This window comes from Miniopterus natalensis, chromosome 8, assembly GCF_054644295.1.
Source record: "Miniopterus natalensis isolate mMinNat1 chromosome 8, mMinNat1.hap1, whole genome shotgun sequence".
Lineage (NCBI taxonomy): Eukaryota > Metazoa > Chordata > Mammalia > Chiroptera > Miniopteridae > Miniopterus > Miniopterus natalensis.
This window is the reverse complement of record NC_142088.1, coordinates 82,336,574-82,362,731: the sequence shown is the minus strand read 5'-3', so window position 1 is coordinate 82,362,731 and position 26,158 is coordinate 82,336,574. Positions and strand designations below refer to the sequence as shown.

The 26,158-nt window shown below is 44.6% G+C and overlaps 1 protein-coding gene across 2 annotated transcripts; it reads left to right on the top strand.

Annotated features, from left to right (window-relative positions):
- Positions 1-1,560: 1,560 nt before the first annotated feature.
- AMMECR1L (AMMECR1 like) lies at positions 1,561-25,041 on the top strand. Of its 2 annotated transcripts, none has more exons than XM_087819944.1 (8): positions 1,561-1,581; positions 2,977-3,086; positions 14,621-15,065; positions 16,885-16,995; positions 17,314-17,428; positions 18,088-18,178; positions 19,888-19,984; positions 21,554-25,041. In XM_087819944.1, the coding sequence occupies exons 3-8, from the start codon at positions 14,659-14,661 to the stop codon at positions 21,663-21,665; spliced, it is 933 nt and encodes a 310-aa protein (XP_087676070.1). In that variant the 5' UTR covers positions 1,561-1,581; positions 2,977-3,086; positions 14,621-14,658; the 3' UTR covers positions 21,666-25,041. The 2 variants fall into 2 exon arrangements, with proteins under 2 accessions (XP_087676070.1, XP_016057186.1); XM_016201700.2 differs by lacking the exon at positions 1,561-1,581 and adding an exon at positions 2,535-2,644.
- Positions 25,042-26,158: the final 1,117 nt, after the last annotated feature.

The following is a 26,158-nucleotide window of genomic DNA, read 5'->3' as shown; positions in this document are numbered from 1 at the left end:
GCGAGGGAGAAACTTGCACGTGAGACGGGCGGGAGCCTCCCGGGCGCCGGGCGGGCTGGACGCTGAGCCCGCAGCGAGCCGACTCCAACCGCTGCGCGACTGCCGGGGCTCGCTTTTCATTATCAACCCTCACCCGAGGGCATGTTTTCCATTCATTTTATTTACTTTTTCAAATATATTATTGATTTCTGAGAGGAAGAGAGAGACGCACCTGCTGCCTCAGCCCCCGACCGGGCCCCTCTGAAGCCCAGGCCCAGCGGGCGGAGCGAGCCGCGGCCCTGCGGGCGCAGGAGGGCGCCTCCCACGCCAGGGACTGCTCTTTGCTCCCCGGGCGCACACACGTTAAGGACCCCTTCAGGCGCACGCAGCCCGCAGCGCACACGCCGCACGCTGTGCCCGCCGGGCCGGGCCGCGCACCTCGGGCGCCTGCGCTGCGGGTTCAGAGGCAACCGACCCAAGTTTCTGTGTGTCTGTCCCTTCCTCTCTGTAAAAACAAACATACATCTCAAATGAGGATTAAGAAAGAGAAAAAGAGAAGAGGCTGTGCCCTGCCCACGCCGCAAGCCTGTGAGATCTGGGCAGGGCTGAAACAGGACCGTCCGCGCAGCTCCATCTGAGGGTAAAAACGGAAACGCCGCCACCGATTCAAATCAAAAAGCAAGTGCGTGAAATTAAAACGATTTATTCCTAATCTTAATAACGGTTTTTACTGTCCTCTTTGAGGCCCCTGCCCTGCTGGCGCCGAGCAGGGTGCCCTCGGCGCCCAACAGCCCAGCGCCGGGAGCGCTCCTCAAGCGCGCGGCCCGCAGCTCGCCCTCCCTAGGACCAGGCTGGCCAGCGGGCGGCAGCTGCTCATAGCTGCCCCTTCCTGGCTGCTTGGACGGCTCGGTCCGCGTCGAGTGAGGCGACGGGAGCCCAGGAGCTCGGGAAAAGAGCCTGGAAAGCTGAGGGCCGGCTCCTCGGCGGCAGGGCCGAGCCGCGAGGCCAGGCAGCCGGCGGCGTCCGGGCGGCCGCCCCGAACCTCCCGGCGCGCACGGCGCCGGCGAGGCCGAGGCAGGCGGGCTCCGCGCCTGCGCCGACAGCGGCCCAGCTCGGCGTCTCGGGGGCCGCGCGCCGTCCGCCGCCCCCGGCCCTCGCTGCGGGCCCGGCTCTACTCCCACTGCCCGAACTTCGGCCCGAGCCCTGCGAATCCGCCAGCTAAACTCAACTCCGGCCAATGACGAGCGCCGGCCGCGGCCACGTGACCGCCGCGGAGAGGGGCTCGGCGCCCGGGTCTCTATGGTTCCCGCGGCGCGCTCGGCGGGCGCGTAGCCCACGGGAGAGCCCCGCCGTCCGCCTCCATTACCTCACTGCTCCGGGGGCTGCTGGGATACCGGCCGGCGCGGTCCCGGCAGCGCTCAGTCCTCCCGCGGCGGGGAACACCCCCGGCTCTTCCTGCCCCGCCCCGCCGCGCCGCGTCCGGCCGCTCGCGGGCCGGCTTCTCTCGGGAGCCCCCACCCAAGCGCATGGCTCCATGAAGCAGGAAAAGACGGAGCGCGAGAGGTCCCGTCCGCCCCGGCCGCGCCTGGACCAGGAGAGAAGGTGGGCAGCTGGGCTGCGCCTCGCCCGCCGGGCCTGCTCGCCGAGGGACGCGGCCGGTGCCGTCCCGGGGTCGCGGCGAGGGCCGGGCGGCGTGGGGGCGGGGGCGGGCGGCTAGGCCCGCGGGCCGCCGGGCCCGGCTGCGGGCGGGGGTCGGAGGCCTTGCCGGGAGGGCGGGCGAACGCCCCTGCCCGGGGCTGCTGGGCGAGGCGAGGCTCTCGCTCCTCTGGCACGGCCTCCGGGAAACAGTTGCGGGTCCGGGTAAAGTTTGGTGGTCCCCGGCTCCTGCCGGAGGCCCCACCCGCCCGGCGCCCCCTCCCCTCCCCTCCACCCCCCGCGCTCCTCCCCCCCCGGCGCCCGGATTCCACCGCCGCCTTTCGGCCCCGCCGCCCTACCCGTCGCTGGGCGGTCTTCCCAACTCCTCCCCGCTGCCCGTACTCTCTCCCACCGCCTTTCCTACCTTTCGCCCTCCCCCGGCCAGCTTTCCCCCGCCCCCGGCCTCTCCTTCCCCTCTCCGTCTCGTCCTCTTGCTTCACTCTTTCGCGCGCACTCCTCTTCCTGTTTTGTTTTGTTGGTGTTTTTTTTGGCCAACCCCACCCTCAGTCTCTCTTCCCTTGCCCACCTATAGCCCCCATTTCCTTTGTCTTTCCCCCTCTACTCTCTGGACTTTATACCTCTCTCCTTCCCAGGCTTGGGGCTTGCCCTTCATCCCCTGCCCTTCCCCACCGCGTCCTGACCTGACCTCGCTGTGCCACCCTACCCCGTCCCTGTGGGCCGATCCTCTTTCACTGCCCTCTTCTCGGGCGGAGCGGGTGGGGCCTGGAGTCTCCTGTTTACATCACTGGGAGTAGCTCAGTGCCCTACTATTAGGGGGTGGGGAGATTTATGCGAGACTAAGAGTAAGGATGGATGACTCTTACCAACAGTTAGCATCTCCACCTGGGGTAACGAGGTGGCATGTCCGCAGGACCCTGTCCTGCTGTCCAGTAATTCTTCAGCACCATCTTTGCAGCAGAGGATTTGGAAATATGTTTGTATTCTGAAACCAGTGGAGAGCCTTGAAATGGTATATCTTGCCCTGAGAGCAAGTTTTGATCTAAATTAGTGGTGGAGAAAGTTTTAATGTGTATCTCATGTTCAGGTTCAGTAAAACCTTTGATCCTCAGTGTCCTCACTTCTTGGTGATGATGCCAAGGATGAGGTGATTCAGTGTGTGGGACTGCCATTGCCACCTTATATTTAGATTTTGAAATGTTTTGTAGTAAAGAGAGCCAGCCTGTCTCTTAGCTATTTGTGTTTTTAGAAATTGCTCTGTTGAGTTGTAGTTTTCAAAAACCATCTCTTACATCTACACTACCTTGATTTTGTTCATTCACTGCACCTGCATTTCCATCTTAGGTACAGGAAGAAGGAATGGAATCGGAAGGAAGAAAATTCATTTCAGAGACAAAATAGCTCCCCTCCTCTGTTATAGCTGTTCCCCTGGCAATATACACTTTCTGCTTTCAGTGAGTATTACCTTGGATATTCAGAATAGAATTTCATTGTTTTGTTTGTTTGTTTGTTTTAGGCCTGTGTTAGGACTTTAGAGTGTAGGTTGTACTTTTTTCACTTGGATTTTTCTACTTCCATGTGGTGGTCTTAATGTTGATGAAGTTCTCTCTACCTGCTCTCTTTTAAAATAATTTAAATATGTAAAGACAAGTTTATTGTTCATAATCCCAGTAGAGTGACCTAGACCGATGTGTAGCGTTACACTTACCATCTTTATCTTTAGTCTGTCTCTGCCCCTCCCCAAATTACTCTTTATTTTCTTACACAACCAAGGAGCATAACTCAGTACAGTTCTTATCAAGATCAGTTATTGGGTCTCTTCCTTCCATATAGTTATAATGTTCAGAGATTTTTGGAACATTTTGCCCTAAATCTGTTACAGTGATCCTATTATCTTTAAAATAATTAAAATTCTACATGTAAACAAAGTTCTGGAAAAGTTTTCATTACTGTTGTGTCCCCTTGAATTTATATATTAAATTTTTTTTATCCTCGCCCGAGGGTATGTTTATTGATTTTAGAGAGAGAGGGAGGGAGAGAAAGAGAAACATCAATAGGTTGCCTCCCATACTAGCCCCGACCAAGGATCAAACCTGCAACTTAGGTATGTGCCCTGACCAGGAATTGAACCTGCAGCCTTTTGGTGCACAAGTCAGTGCTCTAACCAACTGAGCTACCTTGCCAGGGCTTCCTTTGAGTTTATTAATAATGGTGTGCTGCCCAGCTGGCATGGCTCAGCTGTTGAGCCTTGACCTACGATCCAGGAGACCTGTGTTTGATTTCCGGTCACAGCACATACCTGGGTTGCTGGCTCAGTCCCCAGCAGGGGGCTTGCAGAAGGCAGCTGATTAATGATTCTCATCATTGATGTTTCTCTCTCTCTAGCTCCCTCTCCCTTCCTCTTTCAGTAAAAATATATTTAAAAACAAACAAACAAAAATAATGGTATACAGCCTGGCCAGCATAGCTCAGTGGCTGAGCATCAATCCAGGACCCAGGTGGTCACGCCTGGGTTTCAGGCTCGATCCCTAGTAGGGGGTGTGCAGGAGACAGCAGATCAGTGACTCTCATCATTGATGTTTCTATCTCTCTCTCCCTCTCCTTCTCTCTCTGAAATTGATAGAAATATACTTAGAAAAAATAATGCTGTGCTAACACTTGTTAGAGAGTTTTTCAGAGTGCTTCATATCTTATGGGAGCCTCACAAACCCTCTGTGAGGGAGGCAGGGAAGAAATATTTTCATTTTACAAATGAAAGAACTGAGGCCAGAAAGATCTAGCACCTCACATAGTAAAAGGAGGGGTTCTAAAAACAAAACAACTTTTGACGCCTATATTCACGTTTTTTCTTTAAGCTAAGTTGACATGAAAATGTATAGTTCTGTGCAATTTTCTAAATCTGTAACTTTTAAAGCGATGATATAGGTAGATTTACATTTTGCAGGGGAAATTTTTACACGGCAAGTAGTTTGTGTGTGATGGGGTTTCAAAAATATGGAAATGAGTATTTGAAATGATTACCAGAATGTTTGTGGATTTTTCATTTGACTATTACTGGAATAGTTCCATAAGTAGGCCAGAATTGTATCTCAGGTACTATCTCACAACTCATCTGATGGAATTGTTATTTAACTCTCTCACAAAGCTTGATTTGAACAGACATCTGTACACTAATAAGAGAAAAAAATGCAGAGACCTCATTTTGCCTCTTTCCTACTACAAATCTTTCTTTGTTGTAAGGTCATGCCCCCTAGTAAACTGTTTTGAGGCTTGTCTTCAAAAGGTGAAACTAGATTTTTTTTCCACCTCCAGGCTTTTGTAGATACTTTAATCTGATTATTGTTTGAAATCTAACTTTGACACAGTAGTTCTATTAGTATTCAATATATATCAAGACTTCTATAATGATAGCATATTTTGCAAGTTTAGTTTCTTTTTTAATATAAACTTAAAAGAGGAACCAGGTAGAATAGAACTGTGTACAACTCGCAGACCGCCCAGTATTCTTTCTTTACGCTTTCCAGCACTCACAGTGAAAAGAACAGTGGATGATTTATTAGAAATCGTTACTCTTCAAAGACGAAAGCATTAAGGTCATTGGAGTAATAATTACATGTTAATATTACAATCTTTTAGACTACAAGGTGGTTCTTAATAGAATTTTATTATGAAGGCACTTATTTGTGTAGAAATGGTAAGAACTCAGAGCTATGTTGTTTTTGGAATGGACCCTACTTTTATTAGTAAAGGTAGTGGTAGTATTGATTATAGCAGATACTTTAATAAATAGTAGTTATAAGCCAAAGAACTACTAGATGCTCTTCATGTGTTGTTCATTGACTGCTCACAAATAACCCTGTCTATACAGATGTGACAGCCTGCCTGAGTTTGCCTAGCTTAGTATGTGGCAAGTCATAGTTGGAATTTGAGCCTAGACTGTAACACCAAAGCCTAGGTTTTGTCCTCTCAAGATGGGAACTGCTCTGGGAGCATGTCACCTTGTTGTTTACAATGACTTAGGAGTCTTGGAAGAGACACCCCCCCCATCAAAGGAGGAAGGTCCTCCACCCAGCCAGCCACTTTAGTCAGGGTGTCCTCCCCTGAATACTGGTCTTTATACCTTGTCTGTAAACATCAGCAATTTTTAAGACATCATTTGTATTAACTCTTGAAATCATAAATTGCCCTCCAGGCAAATTAAAGTGCCCCATCAATTCAAAAAGAAAGAAAATTCTTCTCAAGTGCAGTTTAGAAAGTAGGTATGGCCTGTCCAAGGAAAGCCTTGAGCAACCTGAATATCACTTGAGACCAGTTTCAGGACTGACCAGTTACTGATGTGTTTTAGCAAAGAAGACAGCTACCAGCATAAATCAAACAAAGTTAATGTAGGGGATATTTGGCCTAATTTTTTAATTAATTGTCGACATTGACTATCCATTTTCCTATGAATTGAACCATTCCTAGGTTTGGGCTGAGTAGAGTTGACGTTGTTGATAAGAATAGATACTTAGAATTTAGCTTCCGTTTCTGATACACTCTCCAGTTAGCATCACAATGGTATCAAGTGTCTAAAGATTAGGTTTTGCCATAAACATTCTTTTTATAAAAAAGACAAACTTAAATGAAATTACTAGGAGATTTGTAGATAAGGTTGCTGGTGTGTATACTATATGCAGGGCACCGTGTTAGGTTTTATGAAAGATAAAACAAAGGCCACCTAGCCTCTGAGACTAAAGGTGAGGATGATTTCAGTACTGGCTGGAATTGAAGTGGGTGTAAAACCCTGCTTGGTCTCTCTGCAGAAAGGGAGGAAAAGTTGCCATCTGGCCTTTGTTGTGTACCCTAAGGAAGGGCAGGACACTTCAGTGTTGCATGTCAAGTAAAGTTATGGTAACTTTTCAACACTGAGCATACTTAGACACTTACTAGGTTAGGAGGTCTGAAGTGCAGAGGTAAAACAGTAATTCCTTTTATTTTCTCCAGCTTTTTGTGGAAGTTTGACTTTGTCTCCATCTGGTAGAAATTCATTTTACCTAGCTCATTCTTGTTGATCTCAAGTGAACAGAGGAAAATGAGATCACTACTACTGGCTGTCAGAGTGGCCCTTGAGTTTAGTTATTTTTAAGAGAAAGAGAGAGGGAGATATAGAAACATCCATTATCTGTCTCTTGCTCGATCCCCTACTGGGAATTGAGCCAGCAACCCAAGCGTGTGGCCTGACAGGGAATTGAACTTGGGACCTCTTGGCCAGGTGAGTTTAGCTTTGAAAGTAACCATCTGAAGGCTTGAGAGGGTCTCAGTGACATATGTGTCTGTAAAGCAAGGGTTTTACACTTAATTCCAGTTATTTCAGATGAACTGACTTTATAGTAGCCATTCAGTTAACTCCTACTATGATCAAAGTTGTAGTTTTTATGACATTTTGAGGAAGAGTAAGAAATTTCCATATCGTCTTTTAGAAGAGATGTTGAATATGTCTTTAGAGGTGTGTTTTTTTTTTGTTTTTTAAACTGGTCAGACAGCAGGTTAGTCTATTGTGTTGAAATTCTGTTATTCTGAGGTATCTTACACTGTACTCTTAGATGCGAAGCTCTTGGAAAAATGAGTGTCTCCACTCATTGTAGGGTGGTCCTGGAAGCTGAGTCTGGGACTCAGTCTGGGTTGTGGTGAGATGCCTGCTGTGTTGGAGTAGGGTTAGAAGAGTTTCCAACCTAAAGAGAAAGTTTTTTTGTTATTTATTTACTTATTTATTTTTGATTTCTGAGAGAGGAAGGGAGAGGGAAAAAGAGATAGAAACATCAGTGATGAGAGAGCCATTGATAGGCTGCCTCCTTCACACCCCCTACTGGGGCTGGAGTTGGAAATCCTGGCATGTACCCCGACTAGGAATCAAACTGTGACCTCCTCGTTCATAGGTGGACGCTCAACCACTGAGCCGTGCCAGCTGACAAAGAGAAGGTTTGTATGAAATTAGTGTGTAGTGGCTAATGTTGTAAATAGGAAATATTTGCTACCAGCACCCTGTTTTACCTAACATCCTTTTTTCTTTTTTTAAATTTTTAGAGAAATGTGGATTTGTTGTTCCACTTATCCACGCATTCACTGGTTACTTTCTGACATATGCCCTGACTAGAGATCGAACCCACAACTTTGGAGAAACGAGACAACTCTCCAGCCAACTGAGCCACCTGACCAGGGCTACTTAATACTCTTTTTTGTTTTTATTTTTTAATATGTTTTTATTGATTTCAGAGAGAGGGAGAGAAAAATAGAAATATTGATGATGAGAGAGTCATTGATTGGCTGGCTCCTGCATGCCCCCTACTGGGGATCAAGCGGAAACCTGGGCATGTGCCCTGACCAGGAATTGAACCATGACCACCTGGTTCATAGGTTGACACTTCTTCATTATAGTTCACTTAATATTTGCTTTATACTGGCAGGTAAATAAAATATTGGCCCCTTAAAAACATGCCTTCAAAATAATTCAGTGGAGGAGGGGAGATGGAGTGAGTAGGTAGAATGTAGATGAAATAAGATTGGCTATATGCTCTGGCTAGTGAGGCCCAGTTGGTTGCGCGTCATTCCATGCACCAGTGCACCAGGTCTCCAGTTCATTTGCCTGTCAGAGCACATCCCTGAGTTTCAGGTTTTGGGCTCAGTCTCCAGTAGGGGGTGTGCAGGAGGCAGCCAATCAATGTTTCTCTCTCATTGATGTTTGTGTCTTCCTCCCTCCTTCTCCCTCTCCCTTCCTCTCTCTGAAATCTATAAAAACATAAAAAAATTGACCATATGTTAAAATTATTAAGGCTGGATATTGGGTTCATTATGCTTTTTAATTTTAAGTTTTGAATTTCCCATAACTTTAAGTTTTTTCATTTTATTTTAAATCTTTATTGTTGAGTGTTACAGATATCCTTCCTTTTCCCCCCCATTGCCCCCCCCCCAATCCGGATCCCACCTCAGGACTTGACAACCCTATTGTTAGTGTCCATGGGTAGTGCATATATGCATATAAGTTCTTTGGTTGATCTCTTCCCGCTCCCTTTCCCTCTGAGATTCATCAGTCTGTTCCATGTTTCTGTGCCTTAAGTTCTATTTTATTCATCAGTTTATTTTGTTCATTAGATTCCTTGTTCATTTATTTTGATGTTTAGAGTCAGTTGTTGATAAATTTGGATTTATTGTTTGTTTATTTTTTTCTCCTCCTCTTGAAGAAGTTTCTTTAACATTTCTTACAGTACTGGTTTGGTGATGACGAACTCCTTTAGCTTTTTCTTGCCTGGAAAGCTCTTTATCTGACCTTCAATTCTAAATGATAGCTTTGCTGGGTAATCTTGGTTGTAGGTCCTTGCTTTTCATCACTTTGAGTATTTCTTGCCACTCCCTTTGGCCTGCAAAGTTTCTGTTGAGAAATCAGCTGACAGTCATATGGGTTAGTTACCCTTGTGGGGTTACTAACTGCTTTTCTCTTGCTGCTTTTAAGATTCTCTCTTTGTCTTTAACCTTTGGCATTTTCATTATGATGTGTCTTGGTGTGGGCCTCTTTGGGTTCCTCTTGTTTGGGACTCTCTGTGCTTCCTGGACTTGTATGCCTGGTTTTTGCACAAGGTGAGGAAGTTTTCTGTAATCATTTTTTGCAAATAGGTTTTCAGGGGGGTTTTTTGCTCCCTCTCTTCTTCTTCTAGTATCCCCATGATGCAAATACTGGGCTGCTTGAAGTTGTCCCAGAGACTCCTTGCACTATCTTCATATTTCTGGGTTCTTTTTCCCTTTTGCTGTTCTGATTGGGTGTTTTTTGCTTCCTCATAGTCCAAATTGCTGATTTGATTCTTGGTGTCCTCTAATCTACTGTTGATTCCCTGTAAATTATTCTTTATTTCAGTTAATGTATCCATTTCTTCATTTCTGACTGGTCCTTTTTTATGTGGTTGATGTTCTAAGTTTCTTGAAATTATCACTAAGTACCTTGAGGTTCTCATTAAGTTTCTTTCAATTCTCGTTAAGTTCCTGAGCATCCTTATAACCATTGTTTTGAACTCTGTATCTTGTAGTTTGCTTGCTTCCGTTTCATTTAGCTCTGTTTTTGGAGATTCCTTCTGTTCTTTCATTTGTGACACGTTTCTTTTTGTTTGTTTGTTTTGTTGTTGTTTTTTAAATATATCTTTATTGATTTCAGAGAGAGGAAATGAGAGGGAGGGAGAGAGAGAGAAACATCAGTGATGAAAGAGTCATTGATCGGCTGCCTCCTGCACGCCCCCTACCAGGGATACAGCCCACAACCTGGGCATGTGCCCTGACCGGGAATCGAACCCCGACCACCTGGATCCCAGGTCGATGCTCAACCGCTGAGCCATGCCTGGCCGGGCTGTGACAGGTTTCTTTATCTTCACATTTTGGCTGCTTCCCTGTGTTTCTTTCTATGTATTAGGCGGAGCTTCTGTTTCATAGAATTGGTAGAGTGGCTTTGTGTAGTAGGTGTCCTCTAGGGCCCAGTGGCTCAGCCTCCCCAGTCACCTGAGCTAGGCCTTCTAGGTGCTCTCCTGTGTGGCCTGTGTGCACTGCCCTGTTGTAGTTGAGCCTTGATTGCTGTTGGTGTCACTGGGAGAAATTAACCCCCAGGCCAACTGACTGTGCTTACTGGCTGTAACTACAACGGAATTGCTGCTGTGCAGGAGAAACTTCTATGAAGCAGGATTTGCTTCAGTGGGGCTTTGGTCCTCACCAAGTCTGCCCCTTGAGTGTGTCACTCATGGGAGTGGTAGGATGATAATCTGGTGTTGTCTGAAACTGACCACTAGGTACACTGTCTCTGGGGCCTCCTGGGAATTGCAAAGTCAGCTACTGCCTGTGGGCTGCTTGGTGCCACCCGGCACAAGCTACAGAGTAATCTTCAGATGCCTGCTGTTTGTGTTAGGCTTGGAGGTTCCCAGGAGAGGCCAAGCTGTGAACCAAGGCAGGCTGCTGCTAGTGCTGGGCCTGGGGCCCCTTATTGAAAAGTATGGGACATGCTGACGCCAGCTGTTGCTTGTTTGATAGGTTTTAGGGGAGTCTGAAGACTGAGCTAGGACAGGCCATTCATATGGAAAAGCCACTGCAAACAGCTTGGATGAGGCTGTGAATTGGGTGGGGCAGGATCTCAGGTACTCACCAGGGCTGGGCGAACAGTGTAAGCCAGGTTGATGTTCAAATATGGTGACTATCTGTCAGCACTGTGGTGGGGAGTTCTCAGCAAATGTACAAAGACCTCTGCCAGCACTTTTGTCTGGGAGAAAACTTCCCCCCAGTTCTTACCCTGATGCCAGACAATTTAATTCCTCCCTGTATATCCCTCGAACTTTTCAAGCTGCTGCTCCAATGCTAGAGCTTAGTGGGAGTGAGTCTGTGTAAGTCTTGCATGGGCCTTTTAAGAGTAACTGTCTGGGGCTCTAGCAGCCTCTGTGTCACTCAGCCACAATCCTGGCTGATTTTTACAGCCAGAAGTTGTGAGAACTTCTCTTCCCAGCTCTGGAACCCTGGGTTGGGGGGTCCTGGTGTCAGGCTTGGACCTCTCGTTCTTCAGGGAAACCTCCAGAGCCAAGATATCCAGCCCTGTTTTAAACCACTGCACGCTACCCATCTCAATGTGGCTTCTTTTTTTTTCTTTCTTTTTTTAATCCTCACCCGAGGATATTTTTTCCATTGCTTTTCATAGAGAGTGGAAGGAGGGGAGAGAGAGAAACATCAATGTGAGCGACACACATCCATTGGTTGCCTGCTGCAGCACCCAAACCTGGGTTGTGGATGGTGCCTGCAACTTGGGTACGGTGCCCTTGACCGAAATCGAATCCAAGACCCTTCAGTCGGTGGGCCGATGTGCTCTCTAACCACTGAGCAAAACCATGTAGGGCTCAGGGTGGCTTCTTTATTTCTCTAGTTGTTAAAATTTCATTCAGCCAGATTTCAGGTGGTTCTGAATGATGGTTGTTCTGTGGTTTAGTTGTAATTTTTGTGTGGTTGTGGGATAATGTAAGTACTGCATTTACCTACTCTGCCATCTTGACCAGAAGTTTTCATAGACTTAATTTTATAGGATAAAATTTTAAAGCAGTGCCTTTAATATATCTTTGATGCAGAGAGTCTATAGCAGTGCCTTTGGTTACTACTTGAGAAGATGAATTGAATTGTTTAGTGGCCTCCTGAGATTTGCTTGGGTTTAAAGAGCCACAAGATTTAGGTTGGTTCTATTGATTTCAAATTATAGATGGGGGGGGGATTGTTAAATTTAATCTGTTGTGATCATTCCCACTGCAGATCACTGGTTGTACATTGTGTATAGGCAGAATATTCCCAGACTTCAGGTCTTTTGCCCTGGCATGGTGTGAAAATCTCTTCTATTGTGCTGTTCTAGGTTGTTTCACTCGTCGGGTAGCTCATCACACCTGCTAAGAAGCACCGGAGTTGCTACAATCTCATAACATTTAGCTCTTCCTTCAGGTGTGCTTTGACGTGATGAGAATCAGGAAAGATTTCTTTTTTTTAACCTTTGTGTTTCATCGCTTTTCTTTGTTTCTTTGAATTTAGGGGCTCTCTGGAGACATAGCTTCCCGGCCCTGTTGGCATGTTAAAACTCCAGCTCTCTAGAGATTCTTCTGCTGCTTCATTCAACACATATCCTAAACCCCCTCTGTACTGTTACATACAAGGTAGAAAGTTAAATGAGAGCTCAGAGGCCAGTGACATCCATTGTGAACTCAAAGGACAGTGTCAGGAGAATTGGTAATTGTCCAAGTGATGGCTGAGGTGTTGGTTTTGAATATTTTTTCTTGCTCCATTTTTGTTGGCAAGATTCTGCAAACTATTAGGCTAGTTTTTAATATACCCTTGATGTAATTTGTTTTTCATCATGCCCTTAGTAAAGGGACTGGATCCGATGGCTGGTATTGGCAGGCCTCACACTTTGTGACTTGATGGGAAAACTGAGGCATTGGAGTCTAACAGATAGATTGTGGTCCTAGTTCTAACTCTGCCACTTAGTCGCAGTCTAGCTTTGAGCAGGTAGTCTGGCTTATTAAGCTTGAGGTCCCACCTATGTAAAATGATGGTCACATTGTCTGCCTTGCTGAGTGATTTGGGGGCTCTGTGAAACCCTGTTTAGAGAGCACCTTTTCGGTGCAAGCACTACACAGTGAAGTCCTGGCCTTCCAGGAGTTCCATACTGGTTGGAGCAGTTAAACAAAGCCCAGGTGGTGAGAGCAGCTGAATAAACTTGACACCACATGCCAGACACTGTATTAAGCACTTCACACATATTAAACTCATTCTCCTGACAACCCCACAAGGCAAGTACTGTTAATTCCATGGTGAGGAAACTTGAGTCAAAGAGGTAATCCTGAAGAGATTAGGATTTGTACCCAGGCCAGTTGGCTCTGGAGTCAGTATTATTCAACCAAGACATTCTGCTCCCTCTCTTAATTGTCTGAACAAGACAATGAAGTCCATGCTCAGAAGCAGTATAGTTTTTGGAAGTTTTAATGGATCGAGTGCATAAGGCTTTCTTAAAAAGAAACCTGTTTCAAGCCAGACATCGAAGTGTACAAGGTATTATTCCTCAACAACAACTTTCATCTCAGTAAGAATTGGCCTAGACACAAAAATGTGTATTTTATTATGGATCAGCATATATCACAAACATAAACAAGTAGTATTTGTGAACTTTTGTATCTCATTCAACTTAAAGTGATAGGCTGTTTTTATAGAAATAATGGCATTGCAAATAGGTAAATATCTAATTTGACTTAAAAGGCTGTAGAATTTATAACCAAAACACTATGTTGTAGAGCAATGCCTAAAAAGACAGTTATGTGCCCTGTGTTCAAGTCAGAAAAAAATTTTAGGTAAAGTAATACATATATTATTTGGGGGAAGGCTAAAACTAAAATGTAATGACTTGAGAAAAAACAGTATACTTTTCTCAAGTTAACAGAATGTTTTATAAACTTTGATATAATCAATATTGAAATAACTAGGATCTCTTTTTCCTGATTGTGTTGATTATGGACACAACAGAAAGAGGATCTCAGTCATGTTATAGCTATACATTTTTACCTTAGCCTTTTTAAGAAAAAAATTTAGTAAGAAGATCCTCCCACCAGATGACACACTGTGGTTTTCTGGCCGATTCATCTGATGCCACATTGTGTTAGGCTGAGTGGCATTGCCTATGTTTGCTTTGCTATGACAGGGCAGAATGGCTACCTCACAAAAGGACTGTGAAGCTTGGGTCATTTGTATGAATAAAGGTTTTATACTGGGTTGTAGCGTTTCTTGAATGAGGTCTTAAAAAGATAGAGAGATGTGTAAAAATTGGAGTGAGTTCTGAGAACCAAAGAAAATGAGTGTCATTGAAGAATGATATCTGTGAGGGCAGAAAGATGGGAGCCTTGTGTTAGAAGTGGGTTCTTTCCAGAGTGGCAGTTAACTGCTTTCCACCTTCACTAAAATCTGGGGCTGAAGTTACATGTATATTTAGGTTAGTGATGAGGAAAATGCTGAAAGGATGTGGCCAACAAGGAAAACCATGAAAGTTCCTCTGGGATCCTCTAAAGTGATAGAGAAAGCAACCTGGTGGAGAGTCTGGTGGGTCAAATGCAATCTTCTAGCCAGTCTTGAAATGTCCTCCATCATCTAGCTTCACAGTGGCTGCCACCCCACCCTTCCTTTTGCCCAGGAGAGTCCTGAGCAAGAGAGAACCTTGCTGTCTGCCTCCGCCCGTGGTGATCATAGCTTTATGGAAAATAAAACGTTCTTCTTTAGGAAAAGGATTGGGAGTTCCTGCCCTGGAACTCAGGGTTTCTTGTAGCCCTGCTGGTCTTTGACCCTTTGTGACCATGTGACCTGGTGAGAGAGAGAGTTGATGACTCTTGCGTCTCTGTGGAGACTCTTTCTTTTGGTTTTTCTCTTTTTAGCTAATCATTTGAGTTAATGCTTACCTATTCTCTTTGGTTAGGGTTCTGTAGCATTCCGGACCTCGAGCACTGAATCAGGATGGGAAAAAGACGTTGTGTTCCTCCACTCGAGCCCAAGTTGGCAGCAGGTTGTTGTGGGGTCAAGAAGCCCAAGTTATCTGGAAGTGGAACGCACACTCACGGGAATCAGTCCACAATTGTCCCCGGCTCTAGTTCAGGACCTCTTCAAAACCACCAGCATGTGGATGGCAGCAGTGGTCGGGAGAATGTGTCGGACTTAACTCTGGGACCTGGAAACTCTCCCATTACACGAATGAATCCCGCATCGGGAGCTCTGAGCCCTCTTCCCCGACCCAATGGAACTGCCAATACCACCAAGAATCTGGTGGTGACTGCAGAGATGTGCTGCTACTGCTTTGACGTCCTCTACTGTCACCTCTATGGCTTTCCACAGCCACGACTTCCTAGATTCACCAATGACCCCTAGTGAGTAAATCCACCAGGGCAGGGGACAGTGAGAAAGGCAGGGTGACATCTTTCTACTACTTAAAAAAGCTTTAACATGATTTGGGCAAAGGGTGATAGAAGTAGGACGATGAGGAACATCCAGCAATATCTAGGGTGTTCACAGAAGGGACTGGGTTATATTTGGAGGGGGTGTGGGCTTGTTAAAGTAATGTTCTGGAAATCAGTAATGTTCTTGGCTCTTCTGTTGCTTCAAATGGCTCTGGGTAGGTCACTTATCTCTCAAGTAGAGGCCACACCATCACATCATTGTGGACCCTGGTAGTGTTGAAGTCCAATGAGACTAGGAGCTTATTTAGTGGGAGCTGTGAGGCTTTTAACAAGGGTCCCCTCACTTTATTGGCGATCCCATGGTAATCTCATGGTGGACTTCTGGCACCCCACCCAGAATGTCAGAATCTGCTATATTGTTTTTAATTCAAGATTGTTGTTTGTCTCTAGCCCTCTCATGTGCCAGTGATGTAAACAGTACGTGTATAAAGTGTAAAGTGAAGAAGCTCATGCCAGCGTTTGCTCCTTTCTCAGAATTGGAAGCAGCTCTGAGCTGCCTTGAAAAAGCTTTTTGAGTTTTGTTTTTTTTGAGATGCTTTTGGAGCACTCATTGATCTGAGATCACTCCTTGGTGTACTAAGGCATTGCACAGCCTACTGGGTAGGGAATGGAGGGGCATGAAGAAAGATCCTTGTTCTTGGGTGACTCGTTGAGTAGGTAGACCACAAGCCCAAAGTTAAATAGTGTGTGACACACTGTGCAGAGTAGAGGGGAAGGCTGTCCTGTGTGTGTCAGAGGAGAAGAGATGAAGAGAAAAATTCCTAACTGTCCAGGGCAGTATTGCGGTAGGTTATCGTGGTCAAAAAAGCTCTATCGAGCAGGTGGAGATGCTTAGACTTGGTCTGAATGGGATTAGGAGTATTCTATAAAGGAGAGGGACACAGGTTTGGGAGATTAGGAGTAGCGTTGCAGGGTATGGGTTATTATTTTTGGGAACTCATATTTCCCTCCTGCAGACAGTGGAATACTTGGAGTTTTTGAGTAGGTTTTAAGACAGTAACTCTGGCTGGTTGCTGTTCAAGTGTTTTAGTGCAGGGGAAAGACGTGTAGGTGGGAGACCTGCTTTGTAACAGTGATCAAAGAAGTAGGTAACTTTAAAATTTTAAGTTATTTTTTTATAAGTTTAATCAAGAATCAAGGAGGTGAAGGCATAGGAGCATGGAGGAATCTCAGGAAGAGGGACAGACCTGTGACCTCTAAAAACCTGTCACTGTCAATCTGATGCATCCTAATGAAGCATGACTTTTGCCTGGAAACAGAAAATGGCAACTTCTGCTAATACTAAGCTCTCCAGGAAACACTTTTTCTTTTCTGAACATTTATGAGCAGGAGATATTTGTGGTTACCAGCAGCAGAAATAATTATGGAAACAGTGTGGGGTTGCAGGGAGTGCTTGCAGATGAGGAGGTGGTGTACAGGCCTAGTGTGTCTTCATGAAGAGGAGAAATACATGGAGAATTAGAAGAAAAAAAAGTACTGGACAGAGGAAGAGGAGCATAGCACATACATGTGTCAGCGAGGCACATGGGAAAGGCTGCCCAGAGAGCTGTCCTCTCCATTTCCCGCAAGGGACTTCGTGACTCCCAGAAAGGAGGAGTCCTTCAGATAGCTGGCAATTCAGAAAACAATCCTTTTGGGGAATAACAAATGAACAGGAATAAAGCCAAGGTTTTGTTCTTATCCATGATTGATTTGGGGCTGGAGAGTGTTTTGTGTTTTGCTTTTTTAGTCCACTCTTTGTGACATGGAAGACAGGGCGGGACAAGCGGCTTCGTGGCTGCATTGGGACCTTCTCAGCCATGAATCTTCATTCAGGACTCAGGGAATACACGTTAACCAGGTAATTACACGAGGCATAAAATCGGTGGAAACATTCACGATCAAATTTATCTACAGAATCAAAAACAACTGCCTGACTTTATGTCTTCAAAATAATAAAGAATGAGTGTTCTCTGTTTGGTAATCAGGAAATGTGGAGGCTCTAATCTGGTGAGTCACTTACCAGTTCCAGTATAAACAGTTAATAGCATCAAGTTGTTTTTTAGCACATTAGCATTAATGGATGATAGAAGTTCTCTGCATAGCTCAAGTCATAAATATTTAGTCACATGCTCCCACCTCCAGAGTAGCCTCACTTACGTTTTTTGTCCCCTTGCAGTGCACTTAAGGACAGCCGATTCCCCCCCCTGACCCGAGAGGAGCTGCCTAAACTTTCCTGCTCTGTCTCCCTCCTTACTAACTTTGAGGATGCCAGTGATTACCTGGACTGGGAGGTGAGAACAGCTGCATTTGGAACTCTGCATCTCTCGTTGCATTTGGGTTCGGGTTAGTACATGGTGATGTATCTCCTTGACTGAGAGGGTATAAGAATGTGAAACCTGAGTTTGGAAGCAGTTATGGGCAACATAGGTGACAGAAAAGGTTCTACAGTAGTAGAAGCAGAAAGAATTATGAAGGCTGCTCTGCCTTCTTCCCAGTCCATTCTGGTTCACATCCTTCTCCTGTGCCTGCCAAGTAGCAGTGAGGGTAAAGCACAGCGTTCCAGATCCCTCGTGGTGAGCCCATGAGTGAAAGTTGTTATTTAGAGTCACTTGTGAAGAGTCGTGAGCCCAGATCAAAACCCTGTGGCATGTTCATTTAATGGGATAGATTGAAGGTAGAATATTCAAGATTATCAGATGAGCTATTGAAAGAATTTATTTCTATAAACGTTATACTCTCAGGTGACTACATGTGGAATCACACCTCAAGCTATTTTTTTTGGCTTCTGTATTTGAGAGAGCATTCATTAGTGATGAAAATCAAGAGGTTCTCCTTTTCTCAGACCTGGGTCAAGCTGGTCAGGAGACAGTGTCAGTTTATATGTGTATGGCTGAAGTTCCTTTAGAATAAATAAGTGCCATTTATTTGGTTGTGTGTGTTTTTTCTGTAGGTAGGGGTTCATGGGATTCGAATTGAATTCATCAATGAAAAAGGTGTCAAACGTACAGCCACATATTTACCTGAGGTTGCTAAGGAACAAGGTGAGTTGGACAAATGGAATTTCGGTGAAAGTTACTGTACATAGTGTTGCTGACTAATGGGCAGAAAAGTGGTGTGTGGTATTTCAGCCCAGCTGCTGCTAAGAATGAGCACCCTTTTAATATCTGTCCAATTCCTATGGAAGGGGCAGTAAACATTAAAAGATACGGAAGCTGGGAAAAGAAAAGGGGTAAAGTGTTCTACTTACTTGCTTGTTTGACTTTTAGTGAATAGCTTTTTTTCTTATCTCCCAAGATTGGTAATTGTAGCAAAATTCTACCAATCAACTTGACACATTGTGGAATTCAATGTAAAGGGAAGCTGCCCATCTCAGCTCATGGACTCTTGGTCATGAATTATTAAACAGTATTATAGCCCAGCCGGGCGTGGCTCAGCGATTGAGCGTCTACCTAGGATCCAGGCAGTCGGGGTTCGATTCCCGGTCAGGGCACATTCCCGAGTTGCGGGCTTGATCCCCAGTCAGGGGCGTGCAGGAGGCAGCTGATTAGTGACTCATCATTGATGTTTCCATCTCTCTCTCTCCCCCTCTCCTTTCCTCTCTCTGAAATCAATAAAGATATATTTAAAACAAAAAACAAAAAAACAACAGTATTATACTTGGAAAAAGGCAAAACATAATTTCTCCTGTAGTATTGGGGGTGTGGGGAAAAAAGAACTTGGTAGTTAGTAAGTTCTTAAATTGCGACATTGGAGGTCGGAAATAGGTTGGACAGGTTTTCTCTTTAAAACAATACCTTTAAATGTTGCTTATGCATTCTGTGGTGTGCAGCCTCATTTTCTTTCTTTCTTGGAATTCTGTTTTTAAATTACTCTGTAAATTAACGCACACTATATTTGTTAGATGGGAACCTGAAATAGAAATGTCCAGCTCAACATGTCAATGAACTATGTGGAAAGCGAGCTGCCTTGTTGGTTTTTATTGGGTTGTGTTTAAACTTTTTCAAAAGCAGTGAGGATGTGACATAAAATGGAAACCTTTTATCCACCTATTTGGAATCATAAATCTCACATTTCTCTACAGGGGGGCACCCCATAACTATTTTCTAATACTGAGATGTGATGATAACTTAGGTAAATAATCAGATTACTTTTGGCATTTGAATAATGATTGGAAAAATTAAAAAGTGGTACATACTGCAATAATTTAGGGAGTTTTATTTGGTTTTTAATTTGATATATTTAGTTTTACCTGTTAAAAATATGCAAGAACAACACAACAGCTATATGTGAACAACTTTCCCATCCTTTTTAAAGGAGTAGCTTCTTTCCTACTGTCAAGTCTCTATAATAGAAAACTGGACTCCTAGAAATCATCAGAATGAAGGAAGGCCAGCCACACAAAGGAGTGGAAGCTGCAGAATTCGAATTCTCTTTTCCACAGAACAGCCCTGATTACCAGCACTAGGTCAACAAGCCAGTCTAAGTTGGGACCTTGTTTGTTCCTAGGTACTTACACTGGGATAACCTCTGACAGGAAAGGTGCAGGAGCAGGGGCTTGGAGGTAGCCGTATGGCTGTATCAGGCCATAATCTCACGTCTCCAGGATTTTCCTTGAACTGTCAGACAACTCAGGGCCCAGGGCTTCCTCTGCCCCTCCCCAGCAGGTGTGGCCACTTCTCCCCTCTCCCTGTGTTAGAGATGCCCCACTCTGTCATTGTTCACGACCTCAGTGTGTGTCTCCTCTCCTCAGACTGGGATCAGATCCAGACAATAGACTCCTTGCTCAGGAAAGGTGGCTTTAAGGCGCCGATTACCAGTGAATTCAGAAAAACGATCAAACTTACCAGGTAAACCCGTCTCATTTTCCTTGTCGTTTTAATTTAGTTGAGCTTGGATGGAGGGTACTTCTGATGGAAAGGGGAAGAAAAAAATGTCTCTGCTGTCTCTTGGTGAGGTTGAGGCTCTGGCAGCAAAGGCAAAGATTCCCCAGCCTCCTGAGTGTCCCTACAGCTAAGCTGAGTGCAGGTGGAAGCAGGGCGAGGCCACTGAGCAAGTGGTGGGTGTCTGTGCCAGACCCACTGGGGGAGGCTGACGCAGTCAGGTGGCATGTTAAAGGAGTAGTCAGAAATGCTTTTTATGAAGAGTTAAAAGGAAACACCTCTGCCTGTTTGGGGAGAATGCTTTTTTGGGGAGGCTGCCTAGTGTGGTAGAATGTACATAGAGTTGGGGTCTGAAGCTCAGCTCCACCACTTAGCCATGTGACCTGGGTCACTTATTCTGCCTCTTGAGTGTAAAAAACTTTCCTGTCTATAAAAAGTGAGTGATAATGCCTTAGGCCTTTTTTTCAGGTTGTGGTAAGGTAATATATGAGGAATTTCTAGACCAGGGCCAGGCAGTAGATGTCAGTTCTCTTCCCATCCCTACTGAAATAAAAAACAAGAGAGGTTTAGCTTCTGTGGGCTTCTGTGGGCCTCTGGTCCCCTGATCTGTAAAATGCAGAATAATCATATAGACCTCACAGGTCTATTTGGAAGATAACCCAGTGTTTTTGAAATGCTTTGGATTCCAAAAACAAAAAACAAAAAGCTTCAAATACAAAGCATTATTATTATTTTATTATTATTATAATTTATTTGAACAGCCATTTCCCTGTCAAAATTCAGGAATAATCACCTTGCAGTGGAGGAGTGATTACAGTGGGAAAGAGATGGCTCTGGGTAAGGATTGTCACACCCAGCTCCTGTGGTCTGTAGTAGGCTCCATAGGTTTGTAACACCCCATGCTTCGCATCCTGACTCATGGCTCTTTCCAGAGCAAAGCCACAGTGCTATGAATTCTGTCCTGATGACCCTGTGATATATGGCATATTCATCCAAGAATTGAGACTTGTCCTGTATAGCCCCAGGATCCTTTAACCTGCTTCATGAGAATTTGACCCAGAATTAGGTATCTGTGCCCTTTTGGTTATAAATAACTTGTTTGTTGCTTTTTGCAAATTGAGGTTGCATTTCTGTCAATTTATCACATTTTAACCTGAAAGATTTGCAGTTTACACTGGGCATTGGTTGCAGTCATCTTCCAGTCTGCCACCCATGTAATTTGACTTGAAATTCTTCCTTCAGACCCCAGTAGCAGATTGCTTAAGAGCAGCCTTATCAGCATATATAGTGTTTAAAAGTGGGATGTGCAGAAAACACATTCTCAGGGGTATTGTGATTGTGCTTTTTCATCTTGTTCATTTGTAATAACAACATTGTTTTCTTGTGCTGTCTTTCATTTTCTGTAAATAAGGTTGCTCTTGGTCTTCCATTTTATTCTTTCAAAATGTGGAATAAGCTTTTGGTTTTCTCTGCTGAGTGAATTGACTGAATGAAGTGTTTGGGGTTCATAATACCCTTGCCTGTTTCCTTACACAGGTACCGAAGTGAGAAGGTGACAATCAGTTATGCAGAATATATTGCTTCTCGACAGCACTGTTTCCAGAATGGCACTCTTCATGCCCCGCCCCTCTACAATCATTACTCCTGACACAAGGCTGCATGACCAGTCCAACCCCCCTGTGGCCACCAATGGCTATGACATCATTGGAGCAGATGCCTCCTCTTCCTGGTCCAGTTACTTCTATTACTGCACCATTTTATGATGCTAGCTTCCGTTGCCAAGTCTGCCTCCAGCTGACTCGGGGGTGGGGCGGGAGGGCGGGGTTATATTGAATGAAACAGAACTTGAGGGGCCCAAGCCTTATCTTAGCCTTTCCTCATTATGGGGTTCTGTTTGATTGGGGCTCCTCCATGACTAGTGAGAATTGCTGTGTGGGTTCAGAAGACCCTCGGCATGCACATGGCTGTCTGTTTTTTGGCTACACAGTGGAAGCTGGAATTCATGATTCCTGAAGGCTTACCCCACATGCTCCCTTATAGCTTCCCCAGATCAAGTAGATGTATTCCCTTGGCAGTCTGGGCAACGGAGACCAACAAGAAACATTTTTAGGTTATTTTAAATTCCTTTTTTTAAACTCCCATTTATTGCATACCAACAGTTGATTACAACCTCCATGCTTCATAAGTGGACGCCATGTGGGGGTTGAACGTGGGGACTGTGAGTCCTTTGAGGCTCCTGGACAGAGACCCACATCAAGATCGAAAGCCCTTTGGATGGCGTGGCAGATCTCATTGCTCAATCAACCTCGAAGGTTTTAATTCTAACCCTACTATCAGTTGGATTTTCTGGCACTCTTCTTGCATTGCGTCTCCTGGTACTGAACAGAGAGCTCTGTGGTGTCACCTGCTGAGGAATGAACTGGGATGCCTGCGGGAGGTCCTGACATCATTGCTGCATGCAGTGTGAAAGGAGAGACCTCTTCCTTACACCCGGCTACCTCACTCCTACTGGTAGCAGTGCCTATAGCTGCATCTAGAAGACGGATGTTCAAACAAGCATCTGGGTTGGGCTTTAGAAAGACACATTGTCACAGGAGAGAATCCAGGGTCTCCAAGCTGTTTTTTCTTTTCAGGCAAACATCTTTGAGGGACTTGAAAGCAGAGAAGTTCCTCTTTCTAGTTTCCCTGTAGAAGTGAGAAGACAGTTGATGATTTAGTCCTTTACAGGATTTTAGAACAAAGCTGTGTAATTAAAGAAGGTGAATCGTTATCTTGCCTGATATACTGGGAATCTTCACCCCACAGGGCAGAGTTCCAAATAGCTCATTTTATTCTAGGTCATGCAGTGTTTCATGTGGCATATTTCCCTTTCCCATTGCTGCTGACTCTAAATAGCTGTCGGCAAGTTTCTCTTCCCTCTTGCCTACTCTTCACTCATTTGGTGGCAGAGTTTATAGAAGCTAAAGACTTAGAAGATGCTTTGGAAACATTGTAACAGAGGCACTGCACTGGGAGAGGTGGCCAGTTGGAAGAAAAGACCCTAAGGGCAATATACTGTTTTTCAACAACATGCTTAGAGAACTCGTGAAGTGGATTGGATGTCAACCTGGTGGACACAATGTTTTTTAATTTATTTTTAAAAGTTTATGTGGAGATGGTGTGGCTTTCCAGAATGGGCAAGTAGTCAAGCCAAAAGATCTTTTGAGTTTTCTTCTGCCAGGAATTGTGGGTGGGGGCTGGGCAGGGACACAGTCTAAGAAATGACACATGCTATTTCAGGCATAGCTGTCTCATTTCTTGGGAGAGATGAATAAAGGTGGGCACACTTGCTTGGCATCATCCTCTGTTCATGAGGCCATGGAGTGTGCAGGGGCAATGGGCTGACATCAGGATGCCCAAGCTGGGCTGCATTCTCGCTTCCTGCCACTTGTCCCTTGCAGAGGTAATGAAAAAAAGCTATTGAAGATGAAGGGATTGTTTCATGATTTCCTGCTGCTGAGAATAATAAATGTCTTGTTACAAATATGATGACAGTTCCTTTTAGGTGCCATGGATTGATGTCAGGGTGGTCAGTTCGGGATTAAACCACCCACCTTCAATTTGTACAACAGTATTGATATATAGGGCTACACTTCATTACTGTTCAAGTGTTCTATGTTAAAAGTTGTTTCATTTCTAAAGGTTAAAAACAAAAAATTGGTGCTAAAATTTTATCCCTGAGCATGTTCAGTGAAACTGGTCATGCAAGCTTTTACAGTGCCATGCTCTTCAAACCTATTTTTTCTTGTAGAAATGTTGCCCTATTTGTCTTCCCCAATGTATAGTGTGTTATTTTATTTTATTAGGGGTGGGGTAGGATACCTGCCATTTAAAAAAATGAACAGAAATTTTTGAACCCACAAAATGGGAGGGTGGGGAATCAGTGCACCAGAATCTGGCTGGTTAAACCCACCACACTGCATTGGGCTCAGTGGTCTTGGAGAAGCCTTACTCCCTGCACATTGCCTCACGCTCCATATAGGGCCAGCAGTGGAGATGCTGGAGGTCCTCTTGCTTGTCAAGGGGACTCAGGAGTCGACCAAGGAAAATTATTTGGCCCTGTCAAGAATGGCACTATACGTGTCCATCTTAAACGGGGCCTAGTCAGGAAGCAGTCTGGAAGTATTCAGTCATGGTCACCTCATAAAGATGTGTGGCAGGTGGCTCTCAGGAAAAAATACTAGGTCTGGATCATCCATGTGGCAGCTTTGCATAGGGGGAAGACAGCTCTGAACTAGAACTGAACTGCTTTCCACACGCTTAACCAACACGGTGATGAGGGTGGTGGTACATGTGTGAGTGGCAGGTGTGAGGAGAAAGGGATGTTTTTTGCTTGGTGTTTTGTTTGTCCTTGGGCTGCTCAAGCTGAACAGTAGGTGACCACTGTTTTCAAGGAACCAACCCAATGTGGCTGGTTTGGTTGAGAGTTTGTTTAATCCCTAGCTGTGAGTGCCTTTTGGTCTGGAAAGTTAGCTTGTTTCATAATACCCACAGCTAGGACATTCTCTGTGTAATTATGAATTGTGTTTGTTTTACATTAAAAGAGAATGTCTGATCACTAGAGTTTGTCGGTGTTGGATTGTTTCTACTGTGAGGCTCTTAAATGTTTTTGCTTCATAATAAATATTAAAGCAATTCACATTAGAGACCCTTTCAACATGAAAGCTTTGTCATTGAGACATTTTATTGTTTATAGTGAAAATCATCTATACAGAAGTCCTGGGTGTTAATATTTGCACAAGATCTGTTTTCCATGTTACACCTACAATCACTAACTGTTATTTTCTGTTGAGATTCTGGAGCCTAAGGAGCTTGTAGGCTGTTTTTTGTTAATTTTCATCCCTATTTCCCTGAAGCAAGAGACTTTGTATGGCCTTCAAGTGCAAGGACTTCAGACCAATTCTTCGTATTACACTTGGTTGCCTCTTGGCTATATAACTTCTGAGTGCAAATCATTGTAGAGAATAAATCATAATGGGTAAAAATTGTTCTTTGTCCTGCCTCTTCTTCTTTTTTTACAAAATAATTTTTTAGAGGGAGAGGAAGGGAAAGGGGGAGAGAGAGAAACATTGATGTGAGAGCATAACACCGATTGGCTGCCTCCTACATGCCCCCTACAACCCTGCAACCCAGGAATGTGCCCTAACTGAATTGAACCTGCAACCTGGTGCTTGGGTCGATGCCCAACCAAGCCACACCTGCCAGGGCGCCTTTTTTTAATTTTTAAAAATTTTAAATAGTAACAGTCCTATTTTTAAAGACAGCCAACCAGTGAGGCTGTATATTCTTGTGGTGTTCATGACCTCCAATAGCATTGCACTTGTATCTTTTTTTGTGTTTGTAAGCAATACCACTGATTTTTTTAGAGCAAAGTTTCCTGAACCACGGTTCATGAACCCTTTCAAGTTTAGACTTTGGAAAGAAGGTTCACAGGTCTCATTAGCTTTCCCAATGAAACTGACCTTCTCCATAAAGTTAAAAACTGAAGAGGGGCAAAAAATACTCAAATTTAAGATACCATTTGGTGACATTAATCCAAACAACAGCCCTGAGACATTGATATATTCTGATCCAAAGGAAAATGTTTATTCTTGCATAGCCCAGAAATATGAGACATGTTTGGAGGAAAATGACACGTTTTTCAAACACAAACACATTCTGCTAAAATATTCAGTTCTGAGGCCCTTAAACTTGGCAGAAGTCATAAGCATAAGGCCACATAATAGATGTCAGGGATATATGATAATTTTGGAAATAAACTGAGCAACTGATTAAACAGTTTGGTTACAACTCAGGTGTGTGAGGATTTTTTTCTTCAAGAGAAATGACTCTAGAGATGATTCCACATTACCTATAACACAAACAGCATCGAATTCCACATCATTGTGTTCTGGGTGGGGCGTGGTGGTGGTGGTGACACTACAACAAAAATGCCGCCCTGACTGGCGGCTCGGTTGAAGTTTCATCCCATACACCAAAAGTGCAACTGATTGATGTTTCTCACATCAATGTTTGTCTCCCTCTCTCTCAAATCAATAAACATATCCTTGGTTGAGGATTTTAAAAAAAAGACTGTATTATTAGCTATTCCTACTGTCTGAA